General features: G+C 48.3%; 1 protein-coding gene across 1 annotated transcript in view; it reads left to right on the plus strand.

The window, feature by feature from the left end:
- Positions 1–5,793: 5,793 nt before the first annotated feature.
- SLC16A8 (solute carrier family 16 member 8) overlaps positions 5,794–17,849 on the plus strand; it is a 46,346-nt gene continuing 34,290 nt past the window's right edge. Inside the window, exon 1 of the mRNA XM_085601320.1 lies at positions 5,794–6,173. Within this exon, the coding sequence (XP_085457446.1) occupies positions 5,945–6,173 (229 nt within the window). The 5' untranslated portion in view covers positions 5,794–5,944. The remainder of the gene's footprint in view (positions 6,174–17,849) is intronic.

Consider the following 17,849-nt stretch of genomic DNA (forward strand, 5'->3'; position numbering starts at 1 on the left):
CAGAGCCGGGCAGACACCTGGGAACGGGACAGAACCCAAGAAAGGTGACTAAACAAAGTCAACTGATGCTCCTTGGAAAGGAACACCAACCCCAGATCCATGCGGAACAGAGCCCCGAGGAACTTCAGAGACTGGGAGGGCACTAGGGAGGTCTTCCGGTGGTTGATGAGGAACCCAAAGGACCCTAGAAGATGGCACACCAGGTCCACATCCGACAGAGCCTGAGAAAAAGAAGGAGAGACAGTCAACCAATTGTCAAGATAGGGAAAAACCTGAACACCCCTGGAATGGAGAATACCCACCAGAGAGGCCAAGAGCTTCGTGAAAACCCTTGGCGCCGATGAAAGGCCGAAAGGAAGCACCCGGAACTGGAAGTGCCGGGAGCCAACAGCAAAGCGGAGATACTTCTGATCAGCAGGATGGATAGGGACGTGTAGGTAAGCATCCATCAAGTCCAGGGAAGTCAAAAAGTTCCCGGGAAGCACCAGAAGCAGGATGGACAACAAAGTCACCATCTTGAACGTGCGACGGGGGATGGAGAGATTGACACGCTTGAGATCCAATACAGGGCGCAGATCCAGCGTATCCTTCTTGGAAACCAGGAAGAGGATCGAATAACAGCCCTGGCCCCGCTCCAGAGGAGAAAACTCCACTATAGCCGCCTTGTCCAACAGACGGCGCACACCGTCCAACAAAGCCTCCCGATGGAGAGGATGACGGGGAAGGGGTGTCACCTGGAAGACGGGGGGGGGGGGGGGAAGAGAACTCGATCCGGTAGCCCTCAGACACAGTCTTCACCGCCCAGGCATCCGGAACCGACAACCACTGGGACAGGAAAAAATGCAGGCGACCCCCAACTGGAAAAGGCAGACAGTCATTGTGCAGAGGAAGGGGCGGGGGCAGCACCACCGGCAGGGGCACGGGGCTTGGCACCTCCAGGGGCTCCCCGGCCTCGAAAGGGCTGCGAAGCACCTCGAGCCGCAGGACCAAAGGCACGGCAATAGCTAAAACCACGACCCCGAGAAGGAGGGCGGACTGGAGCCAGCAAAAGGTCGAGGACCCACAGAAAAAAACACCCTTTTAAAGGGAAGGAATTCCCGAGGCCCCCAACCTCTCGCGAAACTGACTGAGAGGCGGAAGCATAAAGGAGATCCCCGGCCGCCGGAAACCTCTTAACGAGGTGGGGAACCCAGAAGGACGCTCCGCGCCGCAGGGAACCCAAGAACACCCGCGCCCGCTAAAGCAGGGCGCAAACGGGACAAAAAACAGGTGAGCGGCCGCTACAGCATGCCGTACACCACATGCGATGAAAAAATAGGAGCAGACGGCCGCTAGTGCGAGCCGCGGAAAAGCACGCACAGAGTCACCACACGCAATGAAACACAGAAGAAGGCAGCCGCTACAGCAGGCCGCCGGCAACAAGAAAAAAACGATAAACTTACTGCACCACGACCACCCACGTCCTGCTAAGCAAAGAGACTGCGAAGGCAGAAAAAAATGAACAGGAAGTTTGTGTGACGCACTTCCCCCTATATGCTCGCCTGATTGGTGGCGCCATATTGGGGGAAGTGCTAAAAACGTTCTGCTAGGTATAGGGTTCTGGGGAGCAGACTAGCTGCTCACTGGTAAGGAATGGGACGGGAAGACCGGACGAGGAGGTAATGAGTGCATTATCCATGGGACGGACAAACCAAAGAAAATGAATGAAATCCCAAGATAATGAATAAGAAGCCAGCAAAGGACAATATAGCCAACCAATGGTAAGCAATGGGCAGGTTCTGAGCCCACTGTACGATAATAATATGTCTCGCGACAGACAACGCTTGCGATGTATGCATGTCTTTAAGTGAGACCTAAAAACAATTGTTTTGTTTTCTGTAGTATCCACATTTCAGATGCTTTTGTCAGCGCTAAAGTAACCATTGTTTCTGCAGCATCCATCTTTCAGATGCTTTTATCTGCATTTTAGTGCAATAGGTTTGGTCTTTGTATGGCATGTGCATGTCTGAGCAGCATGCCGTAGAACCGCAAACCTGTTGGCTTTGTTCGCCTTTGTTATCCCTTTCCAACCTACACTGGCTAGGCTACTGGATTAAAACAAGGGTCCCACTGTCAGTCAACTTATGTAATATGTATAATCAACTGTATATATGCTAATATAGAGCTGACGCCCCATTTGAAAGAAAGTCTGATTTAAAAAGAAAAATTGGTTAGGCTATTTTTGAGTTTACGTTCAAGCTAAAGCTGTCTAGGCCACCTATCGAACAGAGGGCGGTTTTCCGCCTGTGGCATCGAATCACATTGTGTTATCACTTACTCAGGGGCCATTACAGAACTTAGGGCTTGATTCTGAGGTTGGGCCCGAAAGAAAATGTGATTTGTGTAGAAAATTCTACATCCGCAGGAGAATCCATTGCAGATGTTTTTCTACTCCATCCTAAGGAGGAAATTCACCTGATGCAGTCTTCTCCGGAATTAGTAAAAAATCAGGCTACTCTTGCACTCTTGCACTCTTTATCACTTTTTCTTTTAAAGCCAGCCACCACTCCACTCTTGATTTCATTAAGAGCATAATTTTCATTATATATGTATCTGTATATCCTGCTGTTTGTAATAACATTTGTGAATTTGTTTTAATAGCGGCTCAAAGCAATACTGCAAACTTAGCATTACTACACATGTACATGTATTTGAAATGCACTGCCATTTTGTTATCCCATGATGCACACTGCACGTTTAGCCTGGCTGTTGAAGTAAGGATAGCCTCGTTTAGAAGTTGGCACTACACAGAGAGAACTATAGATTTAGTGAAGCAAGCCTTTTGCCAAAGCTTGTTGTATCATAATTTCATTCCCTTCTCGCATTCTTCCCAGAAGAGTCTGGTCGTGCACGTTAGTGTCTAACTGAAGTTTCTGGTTGATCACATGTACTGTACCCCGCTTATTATATTAACATCAAATGTAAAACGTTAGTGCTGAAATGTATAGAATTTAGCATTACATGCTCCAACTGATCAGACGGCGGAGCACTGGACACATAGATTACTTTTGATGCTTCCTAGTTTGCATTAAATACGTGTGCCGGATATCTGTTTCCACTGACATCATTCTTTCTAAACCAGCTACTGTCTGCACTCTCTATCACTTTCTCTTTCAAAGTCAGCATTCTTATACAGCTCTCTGTGCGGCTTAGGCTTTGGGTTCCTTCGACCTTCAGAGGAGACAGCGGGTCATGTTGTCCAAGTCCTGTAGATGTAATGAAAAGCGACATCTGTGTGAACAAAACCAATGTGCAACTCAGGTCCTGGTTCCGGGGAACCCACCCGATGAAAGGGGCGTATCGTCTTGGAGCCACAAAGTTCTGTCATAAGGAGTTGACCATCAGGCTTCATCTTGTGTGGCCTCGTCTTTCCTACTGGGAAGACGGTGATCTAGTTTTATTCATGTAACGCCATAGCCTTTCGTTCACCTTCATCGAGTGAGGCCCAATGTCTTTCCCAGGTGGAGAAGGTGATCAAGCTTTTCTCATGTGAGGCCTAAACATTTTTCCTACTGGAGAGACGGTGATTAGGTCTTCATCATGTGAGACATCGATGAGTTTCCTACCGATGAGGAGCAATCCGTAATTCGTTGTGCATGGCATGCTCATCTTTCCTACTGGGAAGAAAAGTTTTTTATGTTTTGCCTTCAAGGGAGAAAGCTATCCGGTCTACATCGTGTAGAGCCTCAACGTCTTTTCTATGGGGGAAGGTTTCAGGTCTTCATCGTGAGGGTCCTCAACGTATTTCATATTGGGGAGGAGGTGCTCGGGTCTTCATTGGGTGAGGACTCCATCCCTTTCCTTGTATAAATAATGTAATTAGATCTTCACTATGTGAACCGTGACCTCTTTCCTACTGGGAAGTAAATGGTTAGGCATTTGTGTAAGGCCAAGACGCCGTTCATACCCCGGAGAAAAAAGCGATCCAGTAAGACCATAATGCCTTTCCTACTACAAAGAAAGCGAGTAATACGTCTTCCTCATGTAAGGTCTTGATGTCTTTCTTTCTTCGGAGAAGGTGATCCGGTCTTCAAGAGTGGCCACAACATACATCCTGCTGGAGAGAAAGCAAGTGGTGCTGCATTGTACGAGGACGTGCTCTCTTTTACAATAAGACAGCAAACAGGTTTTCATTGTGTGAGGCCTCCACTTCTTCCTTACTGGTAAGAAGGTAAGGAGGTTTTCACTGTGTGAGGCCTCCACTTCTTCCTTACTGGTAAGAAGGTAAGGAGGTTTTCACTGTGTGAGGCCTCCACTTCTTTCTTACTGGGAAGGTAAGGAGGTTTTCACTCTGTGAGGCCTCCACTTCTTTCTTACTGGCAAGGTAAGGAGGTTTTCACTGTGTGAGGCCTCCACTTCTTTCTTACTGGTAAGAAGGTAAGGAGGTTTTCATTGTGTGAGGCCTCCACTTCTTCCTTACTGGTAAGAAGGTAAGGAGGTTTTCACTGTGTGAGGCCTCCACTTCTTCCTTACTGGTAAGAAGGTTTTCATTGTGTGAGGCCTCCACTTCTTCCTTACTGGTAAGAAGGTAAGGAGGTTTTCACTGTGTGAGGCCTCCACTTCTTCCTTACTGGTAAGAAGGTTTTCACTGTGTGAGGCCTCCACTTCTTTCTTACTGGTAAGAAGGTAATGAGGTTTTCACAGTGTGAGGCCTCCACTTCTTCCTTACTGGTAAGAAGGTAATCGGGTTTCCGTGTATGCGACCTCCTCTTTCGTTCAATAGCGGAGGCCGCCAGGTCTTCATCAGGTCAGCACTCCTCTACTGCCCATGGGGTGAAGCAGAAATGTTTCATCCACAAACAAATATGTTTTCAGGTCAAAACAATAACAAGGGGGGCAGAGGGCAGAAACAGTTTGCCTGATCACCAAACTGAGCACAAGTTACTGTCCATCAAAGGTGTTTCGCCTTGCAGGGCTACACAATTGAGAGTGTGGGAAAAAGAGTCAAACAACAATAGAGATGATTCATGAGAGAGGGGATGAGAGTAAGAGAGGGGCATTAGATAGTTTGGACTCTACCTCTTCTTCTGTATCTCTCCCTCTTTGTCTCTCTGTGAAAGGGAGAGAGGGGCAGACATAAAGGGAAAGAAAAACAACAGCAGGTCAGATGGGGAAGCTTTCGATGAGAGGAATGTGATGGACAGATGGCTAAAGGACAGGGAATCCCTTCTCGGTGTGCTCTCCAGGATTATCCTGGGGCCTCCCTCCTACCTCCCTACCCACCACAACACTCACTCACTCACGTACTCTCTCCCCCGCCCATCAAAGCTACTTATCGTCTGTGAGCCTGTGCATGCAGTCTCAGCAAATGCACCTGTGTCTGAGCTGTAAACGAGAGAGAAGGCTGTACCTGCCTCTGTGGCCTGCAGTGAAAGAACACAAAAGAAGTGACCGCTGGCCCCTACTAGAGAGGACCTCCAACTTCAACATACAGGGTCCTGAAGAGAAAATCGATTCAATGAATATGGCTTAAACACCAACACTGGCAAAGACTACCCTTGCAACAGAACCAGGAGAGCCCGAGGGGTCCGAGAGAAGGTCAGGATGGGCACGCGGGACACCTGGGGACCAACTTAAGACCAGGAAGTGCAAAGTGAGGAACTACAGGGGACCTAAAGCAGGCACGATGCAGAAGTAAAACGCGCCTCTCAATCAGGTGCAGGATTGGCAGCAAACGGAACCTCGAAATGCAAGTTTACATCCGTTTCCGGTATCCAGGATAGATCCATTAAACCGTGCATTTTAGACCTGAAGGGAAGCTTGGTGTGCTCTTGGGGCGTTCGGTTTTCCAGTTGGATCAAACACTGGTTCTGCAAGTTGTGATATTTTATACCCCTTGACCAACCGTAGACTTCAGCCTGGTTCTCTCTGTATTGCAACCGACCAGGCCTTGTGTGCACCTCTCATGGGCTTCACAGACCCAGGAAATGCCGCGGCGGCGATGGTGGTCCCGCCCCCGGATGGCGGCTGGGGCTGGATGGTATTGTTGGGCTGCTTCATCATCACTGGCTTCTCTTACGCCTTCCCCAAGGCGGTTAGTGTTTACTTCAAGGAGCTGATGCGTGACTTTGGTGTGGGGTACAGCGACACGGCGTGGATCTCATCCATCATGCTGGCCATGCTCTACGGCACAGGTGAGGCGCAAAACCCATCCCACGCTCCACGACCCAGCCCATGGCGTTGGATCGCACGAGCACCAAGAGTTATACTCACATTGGAAACAGAGAGGTGCTTGTACTCACTGTCCCACAGCACCTGTTCTCTAAAGAGAAGCTCTCACCCATGAAAATAACTGAGGACCCTGCTGAGAAGTGCAGGTGTTGTCCTAGCTAAATTTAAGAAGTACAGGCACTCAGTACCGCCCCATTCAAAGCACTGATAATGTTCATCGGTAAGGTGCTAGGTGGGGGCCAGGCCCAGCCTCTTAAGGGCATGCCTGGGAGGCGGTTGACTCTGGGAACAGTAATTGGGCTTTGGACATAAATCCCTGCTTAAAATTGGCCTCTCCTTCGCAAAAAGCATGAAGCGCAAGCCAAGCATTCATTTCTCAAAATGAAGGCGCTTTTGTGTTTATCTAAAGATTGGCCAACATATACGTATGTGGGTGGTGTTTCACATCAAGCCCTTGGCGAACGTTGGCCTAGGCCTGTGGCGAACATTTCCTTATGATTTCGTCATTTATTTTCGGGCACAATAAAGAAAGGTGGCAAATGTTTAAAAGAGGGGGTGGAAGTTGTTCAAACTTTCTGAAATGGGACATCTGTGTCTAAAAGAAGGCGCCCGACCGTTAACAACAAAAGGCCGACCTTTGTAAGTGTGACCTGAAGCTCACCGGTTCGAATCCCAGCAGGAAGAAGTCACATTGAGTACTATTAAACTGAGTAATAGTAATACCTGTAACATGTATCTATATGAAATGCTTTAACAAGCGCTATATTAAAAGGTTAGTAAAATAAGCTTGTGGGGTGCAAAAAAATTACTTAACGTGTGGCAGAGGGAGTTTAATTCCAGGCCAACGTTTAAAGTTGATGTTAAAATATAAGATTTCGCAACATGAAAACAAAAAATGTATTCCTCCCGTTTGAGCTCAAATATTGGGGTGTGTGATCGCATGGGTTGGTAACAAGAGCTGTATGATATGATGTGATGGGTGAGGACCTACAGCTTGTAGCTATGCTTCTAGGAGCTATTCTAAGTTTTAAGTTAGCCTTGTGCTTCCACCCTCCTAATAACTAGGGAATACGTTCCGGCGTGGCACTCAAGGGCCCCAGGGAACGAGAAGCAATAGGTGTTTAATGGTACCCAAAGGGAGGTGCTCCAGCGTACGCAGACCGTAACGTACTCGCCGGGCCAGGAGCGGCCGGCACCGATCAGGGGTGGCGGAGTTAAGTGGGCTTAAAAAAGAAAAGAAATAACTTACGCCCTTGCTGCGCCTCTCCGCCGTCATCCCGCCATCTTCTGTCCTGGCCGGTCTTCCAAACAGGAAGCACCCAGGCTGAGGACCCCCGAGCCAATCACAACACTGCAATGCAGCCTTGTGATTGGTCTGAGCGTCGTCGTTCAGCTCAGACAGGGTCTGGGGGTCTGGGCATGTTCTTCACGTGGGCTGCAATGAAGCCTGCATGGAGAAAAGGCAAAGTGCGCATGACGGTTTGGCTGACTCGAGAGGGCTGGGGAAGCAGTCATGCGCACTTTGAAATGGGCAAACCTCTCCTTCCCTGCTCCTCTGTCATCGGAGAAACCACGCCCTGCCCGCAAAGCTGGCTGCAGCAGGAGAACATAAAATGATAATAACCTTGAGTTATTATCTCTTTATTATTCCTTTCTTTCACTGCAGCAAAGCAGTGGGGAGATGCTCCTCCGCCTTAGCGGAGAAGCCGCCACTGCGCAGGGCACCGAGAAGGGCAAGTACCTTCTGGTGACTCTGAGTGTCATGTACCCAGCGGCAGAGGGATATCTAGCCATGGGCGGGTGTGTACTCTGAAAAGTAGATACCCCAGAGCAGGAAGACGATATACCTTCGCCAGGCACACAGAGGCTAGGTGCCCCGGAACACCTAAATGGGCAGATGCTCCTAGACGTCTAGTAAGGTGTCTACACCAGGTCACCGAGAGAGGTGGAGAGACCAGATCACCAAGCGGGTACCTCTTTGTACCTCAAGGCACTGAGGGTGTGCAGTACTCATAGGCCATCCAGAGGGTATCTGCCCTCATTGAATACAGGGGACAGATAATCCAGTGCATCTGAAATCTGAGAAACCATCTAGAGCCCTAGTAGGGCAAGGGCCCCGGCACACAGAGGCGAGTGGCGCTCGGGACAGAGAGGCATGGATATCCTCAGTACACTGAGATCAAGGTTCACAGACAGGTTCAATACGCCCTGGACACGCAAACAGCAGGTGCCCTATTGAAACTACCCCTGGAGTATCAAAAGACTCAAGTACCACTGGGAACTAAGAAGTAAATACCCAGGACTCCCTGAAGGAAAGGTACTTGCGGGGCACTGAGACTTGTAGAGACCCCTAGAGGATCAATGTGTGCAGACACCCACCTAAAGTACTATCCTAGGCCACCACAAATGGCAACCTGATGGGCCAGTGTCTATGTCAACTACAATGACAGGTAACCCTGGGGCATCGAGGCAGGAGCTTGTAGGTTACTCAGTAGACATGCATCCCAGAGGGACAAGGAAAGTCCGGTTCCGTTGGGACTACCGGAGGAGTATGTATCCCTGCGGTCACCATCCAAATGATAGAGGGTTCTTCTAAGACTTCCACTGAAGATCCTGGCACCTGAGTGTGCCTCCTTGCGCACCAGTATGAGCTATCTACATGTCTTCTCACATGCAGCATGGGAATATGTACCTCCAGCATTTTCCCTGCCCAGGAAGGGGGTGTGGCCTATGAAGGTGGCTGGCTTGCGGAGCGCCTCTATATTGTTATATCGATGAGACTATTTCCCTCGGAATGACCACAAGAAAGTGCTTTAGGTTGGTGGTCAGCAAGCCCCCCGGCATGCTTTCAATTGTCCATCTCCTAGGCTTTAAGGGTAGGGCTGTTTTGATTTGTTTATGAGAAAAAATAAGGGCTCCCTATTTATGAACTCCTCACTTTGGCCTGCCTGACAAGGGTGGTAGTTTTCAGTAGTACAGTTGCAGTTATTGTATGCAGGTAAAATAAAACTACGTTTGTTATGTTGGTAGAAAATGGTCTCTCCTGCTTTCTTTATCTTGTGAATGCAAAGCAGCTCCTTCCACATGTGGCCTCTGGAAACGTTTTCTGCTGGAAACGTTCAATTAGCTGACTGGCGCTGTCACATAACCTCCCCTCTGGCCCTAGGATTTTGAACATGGGCATCCGCAGAATTTGTTTCGGGGGGGGGCATAATTTTAATGCCATCCCTCCTCCAACCTTTTTTGACAATGTCAAAGGGCAGGGGTATAGTCATTAAAGGACAAGTGAAAAATCCGGGGGGGGGGGGGGAGTTTGAATTGGCTGTGCTTGTGAATGGAGAGCCAGTGAAGCTTACTGAGACAATGAAGAACAAGATGCAGAAGTCACATGTCATCCATACTGGTAGGCAACATTTTTTTAAAGTGTGTGGTCTGGCACAAAGACAGGATTTAAAACCTTAACACAATGGTTGAGGTTGGCTTTATGAATAAGAATGTATTTCTATTAAATATGCCCTTCTTAGAAACATTAGGATAATGGAAAATGAGGAAAAACATAACCTTCTAACCTGTACCCTATTTTCCGCATGCAGTTTTTTTATAACAAACAAATGATGGACGGAATGCTGACAATGCATACATTCTCCCCCAGTCAAGAGATCTGGGTTAAATCCATCGTTCTTTTGCCCACTACACCACCCCAGTTCAGACATGGCCATATGCAAATCAGTCTTGACCCTGTGCCTCATGGGAACAGTCCAGCCCGAACTGCCAAGCCATGTCTTCCCTGGACCGGAATCAAGCATTCTAGGACCGGTTTCTGGCTATCAGCCGTCATCAGCCAGGATAGCTTGACTCCAGTGGCGTAGTGAGCACGGGTCCCACGTCTGGGAATACCCATCCCATTTAGGGCGAAAAGCGTTACAACAAACAAATGATGGACGGAATGCTGACAATGCATACATTCTCCCCCAGTCAAGAGATCTGGGTTAAATCCATCGTTCTTTTGCCCACTACACCACCCCAGTTCAGACATGGCCATATGCAAATCAGTCTTGACCCTGTGCCTCATGGGAACAGTCCAGCCCGAACTGCCAAGCCATGTCTTCCCTGGACCGGAATCAAGCATCCTAGGACCGGTTTCTGGCTATCAGCCGTCATCAGCCAGGATAGCTTGACTCCAGTGGCGTAGTGAGCACGGGTCCCACGTCTGGGAATACCCATCCCACTTAGGGCGAAAAGCGTTACAACAAACAAATGATGGACGGAATGCTGACAATGCATACATTCTCCCCCAGTCAAGAGATCTGGGTTAAATCCATCGTTCTTTTGCCCACTACACCACCCCAGTTCAGACATGGCCATATGCAAATCAGTCTTGACCCTGTGCCTCATGGGAACAGTCCAGCCCGAACTGCCAAACCATGTCTTCCCTGGACCGGAATCAAGCTATGGCTGGGTTCAAACTGGAACGGCATGGTGAGCAAAAAAACGATGGATTTAGGCCCAGATCTCTGTACTGGGGTGAATGTATGACATTGTTCTACATTCTGTCCATCAATTGTTGTTTTGCATTTGTCACCCCGAGTGGAAAGGGTATGCCCAGACGTGGGTCCCTTGCTCTCCATGCCACTGAAAATCAAGCAAGCCTGGCTGAAGACGGCTGAAATGCCAGAAACCGGTCCTAGGATGCTTGTTTCCAGTCCAGGGAGGACCTGGCTTGGCAGTTCGGTCTGGACTGTTCCCATGAGGCACAGGGTCAAGACTGATTTGCATATGGCTGGGTTCAAACTGGAACGGCATGGTGAGCAAAAAAACGATGGATTTAGGCCCAGATCTCTGTACTGGGGTGAATGTATGACATTGTTCTACATTCTGTCCATCAATTGTTGTTTTGCATTTGTCACCCCGAGTGGAAAGGGTATGCCCAGACGTGGGTCCCTTGCTCTCCATGCCACTGAAAATCAAGCAAGCCTGGCTGAAGACGGCTGAAATGCCAGAAACCGGTCCTAGGATGCTTGCTTCCAGTCCAGGGAGGACCTGGCTTGGCAGTTCGGTCTGGACTGTTCCCATGAGGCACAGGGTCAAGACTGATTTGCATATGGCTGGGTTCAAACTGGAACGGCATGGTGAGCAAAAAAACGATGGATTTAGGCCCAGATCTCTGTACTGGGGTGAATGTATGACATTGTTCTACATTCTGTCCATCAATTGTTGTTTTGCATTTGTCACCCCGAGTGGAAAGGGTATGCCCAGACGTGGGTCCCTTGCTCTCCATGCCACTGAAAATCAAGCAAGCCTGGCTGAAGACGGCTGAAATGCCAGAAACCGGTCCTAGGATGCTTGTTTCCAGTCCAGGGAGGACCTGGCTTGGCAGTTCGGTCTGGACTGTTCCCATGAGGCACAGGGTCAAGACTGATTTGCATATGGCTGGGTTCAAACTGGAATGGCATGGTGAGCAAAAAAACGATGGATTTAGGCCCAGATCTCTGTACTGGGGTGAATGTATGACATTGTTCTACATTCTGTCCACCAATTGTTGTTTTGCATTTGTCACCCCGAGTGGAAAGGGTATGCCCAGACGTGGGTCCCTTGCTCTCCATGCCACTGAAAATCAAGCAAGCCTGGCTGAAGACGGCTGAAATGCCAGAAACCGGTCCTAGGATGCTTGCTTCCAGTCCAGGGAGGACCTGGCTTGGCAGTTCGGTCTGGACTGTTCCCATGAGGCACAGGGTCAAGACTGATTTGCATATGGCTGGGTTCAAACTGGAACGGCATGGTGAGCAAAAAAACGATGGATTTAGGCCCAGATCTCTGTACTGGGGTGAATGTATGACATTGTTCTACATTCTGTCCATCAATTGTTGTTTTGCATTTGTCACCCCGAGTGGAAAGGGTATGCCCAGACGTGGGTCCCTTGCTCTCCATGCCACTGAAAATCAAGCAAGCCTGGCTGAAGACGGCTGAAATGCCAGAAACCGGTCCTAGGATGCTTGTTTCCAGTCCAGGGAGGACCTGGCTTGGCAGTTCGGTCTGGACTGTTCCCATGAGGCACAGGGTCAAGACTGATTTGCATATGGCTGGGTTCAAACTGGAACGGCATGGTGAGCAAAAAAACGATGGATTTAGGCCCAGATCTCTGTACTGGGGTGAATGTATGACATTGTTCTACATTCTGTCCATCAATTGTTGTTTTGCATTTGTCACCCCGAGTGGAAAGGGTATGCCCAGACGTGGGTCCCTTGCTCTCCATGCCACTGAAAATCAAGCAAGCCTGGCTGAAGACGGCTGAAATGCCAGAAACCGGTCCTAGGATGCTTGTTTCCAGTCCAGGGAGGACCTGGCTTGGCAGTTCGGTCTGGACTGTTCCAATGAGGCACAGGGTCAAGACTGATTTGCATATGGCTGGGTTCAAACTGGAACGGCATGGTGAGCAAAAAAACGATGGATTTAGGCCCAGATCTCTGTACTGGGGTGAATGTATGACATTGTTCTACATTCTGTCCATCAATTGTTGTTTTGCAGTTTTTTTATGGCAGTTAATAGCTCACTGAGGTATATTAGGTTTGTAATTTACACAAGGCACAGTCACAGTCCGACAATGACCTGTCGCAGTGACATCTTGTCCATAAATGTTGTCCCCTTTTAGTTTCCAGACTTTTACTCTAAGAGGGTCCGAAAAATTCTAGTGGTGGGGGGGTGAGTGATGAAGAATGTGGAAAGGTAACAAAGTATCCATTATCAATCAATCAATCAATAAACTTTATTCGGATACAAATACATATCCATAAAAGTGCAGACAAACAGCAGTATATTCAACGAAAAATATCAGCATCAAAAGAACAGTTAAAAAGAATCCAGTTGAAATTAAAATTAGTCCTCCAGTAGTACAGTACACAAGATAGATAGTGCAAATCCATTAAAATGACATATAACTTAAAAAGTTGAAATATCAAGGTAAAATACAAAGAATTCAGCAGGGGCACAAAGAGTTATATTATAACCAGCACTGCTGCAGCTATGTAACTTTTATTCTTTTAAAATATTCTATTACCTCTATGTATTCTTTAGCTTTAAAAGATTCACTAGCAATACCTAGTCATTTAGATCGAAGATCCCTTATCGTAAAGAATATAAGAGATCTTCCTTACAACATGCCAGATACCTGGTCTTTCAAACCAAGCATCAGTCACCGCGCCTGACTCCAGGCAACCATGTTTCACAAACCTGAGAAGGGAACGCCAATTGGTGGTCTACAAAGCTCCCTTCTTAATAAACCAGCACTGACTGCTCTGCAACTGCTAGAAGGTGCTGCTATTTTACCAGGTGGACTTCTGTTGGCTGCTTCAAAGAACCCCCTAACGCAGGGCACTATTTTACATAATATCAGCTTTTTGTAATGAACACACCTTTGGAATCACTCCCAGAAGTGACAAAGAGCTGTGGAGCGTATTTATGAGATGACCATGCAGCTCAGTAAGGCACCCTGCTGCGCTGCGTGATAGGGAAAGGGCAGGAAAGCGCCGTACTTATTAATATATGGCGCACTCCTGTCATTTCCCAGCGCAGCAAACAAATCCACGAGCCAACATCTTAACTCTTTAAGACTTCAGACCACAAATCCCACAGTGCTGAAGGCTCCTCTTCCATGAAGACATCTGATGCCTGAGAGCATGCGCTTCAAAACTGCTATCACCCATCAGATGAACTGCTTGACAGTAGCTAGCTCCTGGCAGGGGTAGTAGACAGCATTCCCGGCTGGGTGGCATAGGGGCAAATTATTTTTAAAAATCTTGACGGAGTAGGGAGCATGGCTGGTCCTGGTGCCAGGAGGAGATGGTTCAAATGCAGAGGTGGCTTCTCTGCTAAGAAGTGTCGCCCCACTGCTTTTCAGCAGTGCGAAAAAGGAAAAATAAAATGATAATAACATAATGTCATTTTTGTTATATTTTTCTCTGCTAAAGCCGGTTTTGGAGCGGGCGGGGCTTGGAAGTCATCACAGTCAGCAAGAGAGGAGTGGTAAGTGCACTTAAGTGTGCATGACAGTTTGGCCGGATGTCTTGGGCGGGCCAAACAGTCAAGCGCACTTCGCATGTTCTCCACCTGGCTGTATGCACAGGCTCCCACTCTGCCTGGACCAATCACGATGCTGCAGTCATGCTGGTAACAGCAGCGTCTCGATTGGCTACAGGAACCTGGGAGCCTGTGTGCTTTCAGTTCACAGAAGGAGAGGAATAGAGGTGAACCAGCCGACAGGTAAGTAATAGTTTTTTTTTAAAGTTTTTTTTTTAACCTTCTCATCCCCCGCCCACCGCTACTGCCCGGGAGCAGCTGCCACTGTTCAAATGTAGTTACTAAAGACATATATATATAAATACTATACATAGCTCGAAACACAGTAGAATTTAATGGCTAATTTACAAAGAGTTGGTTATGTTTAACCGCATTAGGCTAACAGTGTAAAGTTATTGCATAAAATAAGGGCTGGAGCTCTCCTAAAGCATTTACAAAATATAATAGAGAATATGAAATGAAATGAAATGAAAGGTAAATTTATAAAAGCGCGATTGCTGCCCGGGGGCGTCCAAGCGCTAGGAACCAACAGAGAAGGCGTGACAGAGTAGCTAGCTAAATTTACTGAGGGAGGTTAAATAGAAATGTTTTTAGCTGTTTTCGGAATAAAGAAAGGTTGGGGTTAGATCTGAGATGAAGAGGGAGTGAATTCCAGGACTTGGAGGCATTATGGGTGAACGTCCTGCCGCCAGACCTTGCCTTTTTTATTCTCGGAGCTATAGCCATGAAGGCTTGGCTAGATCGGAGGCTTCTGCTGGGTTGATACTGTTTTACAAGGTCACTGGTGATCATAGGACCTGTATCCCAGAAAGCCTGGTGGGCAATACACATGGCTTTGAAGAGGATTCTCTGACGCACTGGTAGCCAATGCAGGCTAATCAGTCCAGCTTTGGCTGATAGTCTGCGTGGGAGCTGTAACAGTGTGCGGGCCGCACAGTTCTGCACTGTCTGAAGTCTACGCAAGGTGTACTCCGGAGCACCAAGGTAGAAGACATTATTGAAGTCTAAGCGGGAATGTATCAAACCCTGGATGGCCACCTGCTTTGCCTCCATAGGTAGAAGAGGGAGGATTTTCTTTAGCATCCTAAGAAGGCCAAAGCAGGTAGCCGAAAGTTTTGTAGCCTGGATGTTAAAAGAAAGGGTCTTGTCCAGCCACACCCCGAGGCTCTTAATATTGTCCTTGGGTGCTGGAGGGGTGCCTAGACAGGGGGGCCACCAAGAGTTGAAGAAGATGGGGTTTGAGGGGCCCAGGAGCATCAGCTCCGTTTTATCCCCATTGAGCTTAAGGGATGATGAAGACATCCAGCCCTTTACCTCCTCGAAGCACTTTCTTAGCCCACCTGACCGTGGCATGTCGGCCTCCTGCGCCAATGAGACCACCAGCTGGGTGTCGTCCGCGTAAGAAATAATCTTAACCCCAAATGGACGAACAACCTCAGCAGGTGGTCTCATATAGATGTTGAAAAGCGCAGGGCTTAAGGAGGAGCCTTGTGGGACTCCACACCTCAATGGTCTACTCATGGACACTGTCTCTCCATCAAATACTTGAAAAGATCTATCCCTCAAGAAGGACTTGAACCAAAGCCAGGCTTTATCCATTATTCCGACACTCGAGAGACGGCTCAGCAGGGTGTCATGGCTGACCGTATCGAATGCCGCGCTAAGGTCAAGGAGGATCACTGCCACTGATCCTCCCTGATCTAGGATTTTTCTGGATTCCTCGGTGACTACTAGGAGGGCGGACTCAGTTCCATGTTTGGGTCTAAAACCCATCTGGGTGGTATCTAACAGCTGGTTGTTTTCCAGGAAGTTCACCAGTTGGAGGTTAATGTATCTCTCCAAGATTTTACTCACCCAGGGGAGCAGGGAAATAGGCTGGTAGTTGCTAAAATCCGAGGGATCCAGATTGGGTTTTTTCAGCAGGGCTCGGACCATGGCCCGCTTCCAAGCGGGGGGGACAGTGCCAGAGGTAATGGATGCGTTCAGGAGGTCCATAATGGTTGGTAAGGTGACCTGGGATGCTGACATCATGACCTCTGGAGATGCCGGATCGCCTGGGGATCCAGATTTTACCTTACGAGCCATGGATTCCAAGGTTTCCAGATCTAAAAGGGGGAAGTGATCCAGTATAGGTGGAGGCTCTGATGGAGTGTCTACCAGATTTGCTTTGGCCTGAGCTAAGGGGACAGTGGCTATAGAGGGGAAGGATGAGTAGATTTTGTTGACTTTTTGGTGGAAAAATTCTGCCAAGTCATTGCAGTGGGCTGTTGTTTTTACCTCGTGCAGGCTAGAAGATGGAAGTTTTGTAAGTTTTTTCAGTATTTGAAAAATTTCTTTGGGTTTGGATTTGGCTAGTATAATTCTATCAGAGAAGTATACAGATTGGGCAGCTTTGACTTCGGCTTTGTAGGCATTAATTGCCTCTCGATATCGACTTTTTACCTCCAAAGAGTAGTCTAGACGCCATTGTCTTTCTATTTTCCTACATTGGCGTTTCTTTTCCCTGAGAGCCTCTGAGTACCAGGGGCAGTTTTGTGGGAACGTTTCAGCGTTATTTTACTCAGGGGGAGAGTGGCTTCGAGGGATTGTGTGATCCAGTCTTCGTAAGCCTGATTGGCCAGACAAGGGTCCTCTTTGTAAAAGGGTTGATCACTGGCGAGCTTACTTGTCCATTCATCAACTGGCAGCTGCGCCCAAGATCTGGCGTGTCTTATCGTGGGTCTTACGGGGGGTGGCTTAAAAGTGGTCCAGGTAAAAGGCACCAGTAAATGATCTGTCCACGGGAGGGGGATAGGAGGTCCTACCGCAAGGTCTGCACAGTTGCTGAACACAGGGTCCAGCAAGTGGCCCTTAACGTGAGTCGGGGTCTTGACATGTTGGATTAATTGTAAAGCGGCTAGGTCATCTGCAAGTGTCATGGCTGTATGATCCAGAGCAGTGTCGAAATGAAGGTTGAGATCACCTAGCAAAGTAAAGTTAGAGGCAGTGCTAACGCGTTCAGCCACAATCGAAGGGAGGTGATTGTGGAACTGCTTAGGGGGGCCTGGGGGGCGATATATTACTGTTCCCGAGAAGCAGTTGTTAGGAGAGAGTTCCAGAGTGAAGGCTAAGCTCTCACAATCTGGGATTGCTTCCGGGATAACTCGACAGTGAAACTGTTCTTTGTGAATAATTGCTAGGCCTCCTCCTCTCCCCTCAGGTCGATCCTGCCGAGTAATTTGGAAGCCTGGAGGGAGGGCTGTTACTAGGACAGGGTCGGAGTCTGTCGCAAGCCACGTTTCCGTGAGGAACACTACGACGTCTGGCATGCGTTCTTCTAACAAAAGGGCAATTTCCGCCCTGTGTTTAGGCAGGGATCTGCAGTTTAACATAAACATACAGTACTCGTGTGTCGTTTCTTGAGTCTGCTTAGGTTTGAGAGTTAGTTTACATTTTGGACAAGTATCTGGAAGTTCTACTGCATGATAATGCAGGCCACAGTCCATTCCTAGGGGCCTAATACTGTGGAGAGTATCGGCGCTGTATTGTCTGGTCTTTTGAGGCTGAGATGTAGGGGGTATGGCCCT

This window comes from Triturus cristatus, chromosome 4_2, assembly GCF_964204655.1.
Source record: "Triturus cristatus chromosome 4_2, aTriCri1.1, whole genome shotgun sequence".
In the NCBI taxonomy this organism is placed as follows: domain Eukaryota; kingdom Metazoa; phylum Chordata; class Amphibia; order Caudata; family Salamandridae; genus Triturus; species Triturus cristatus.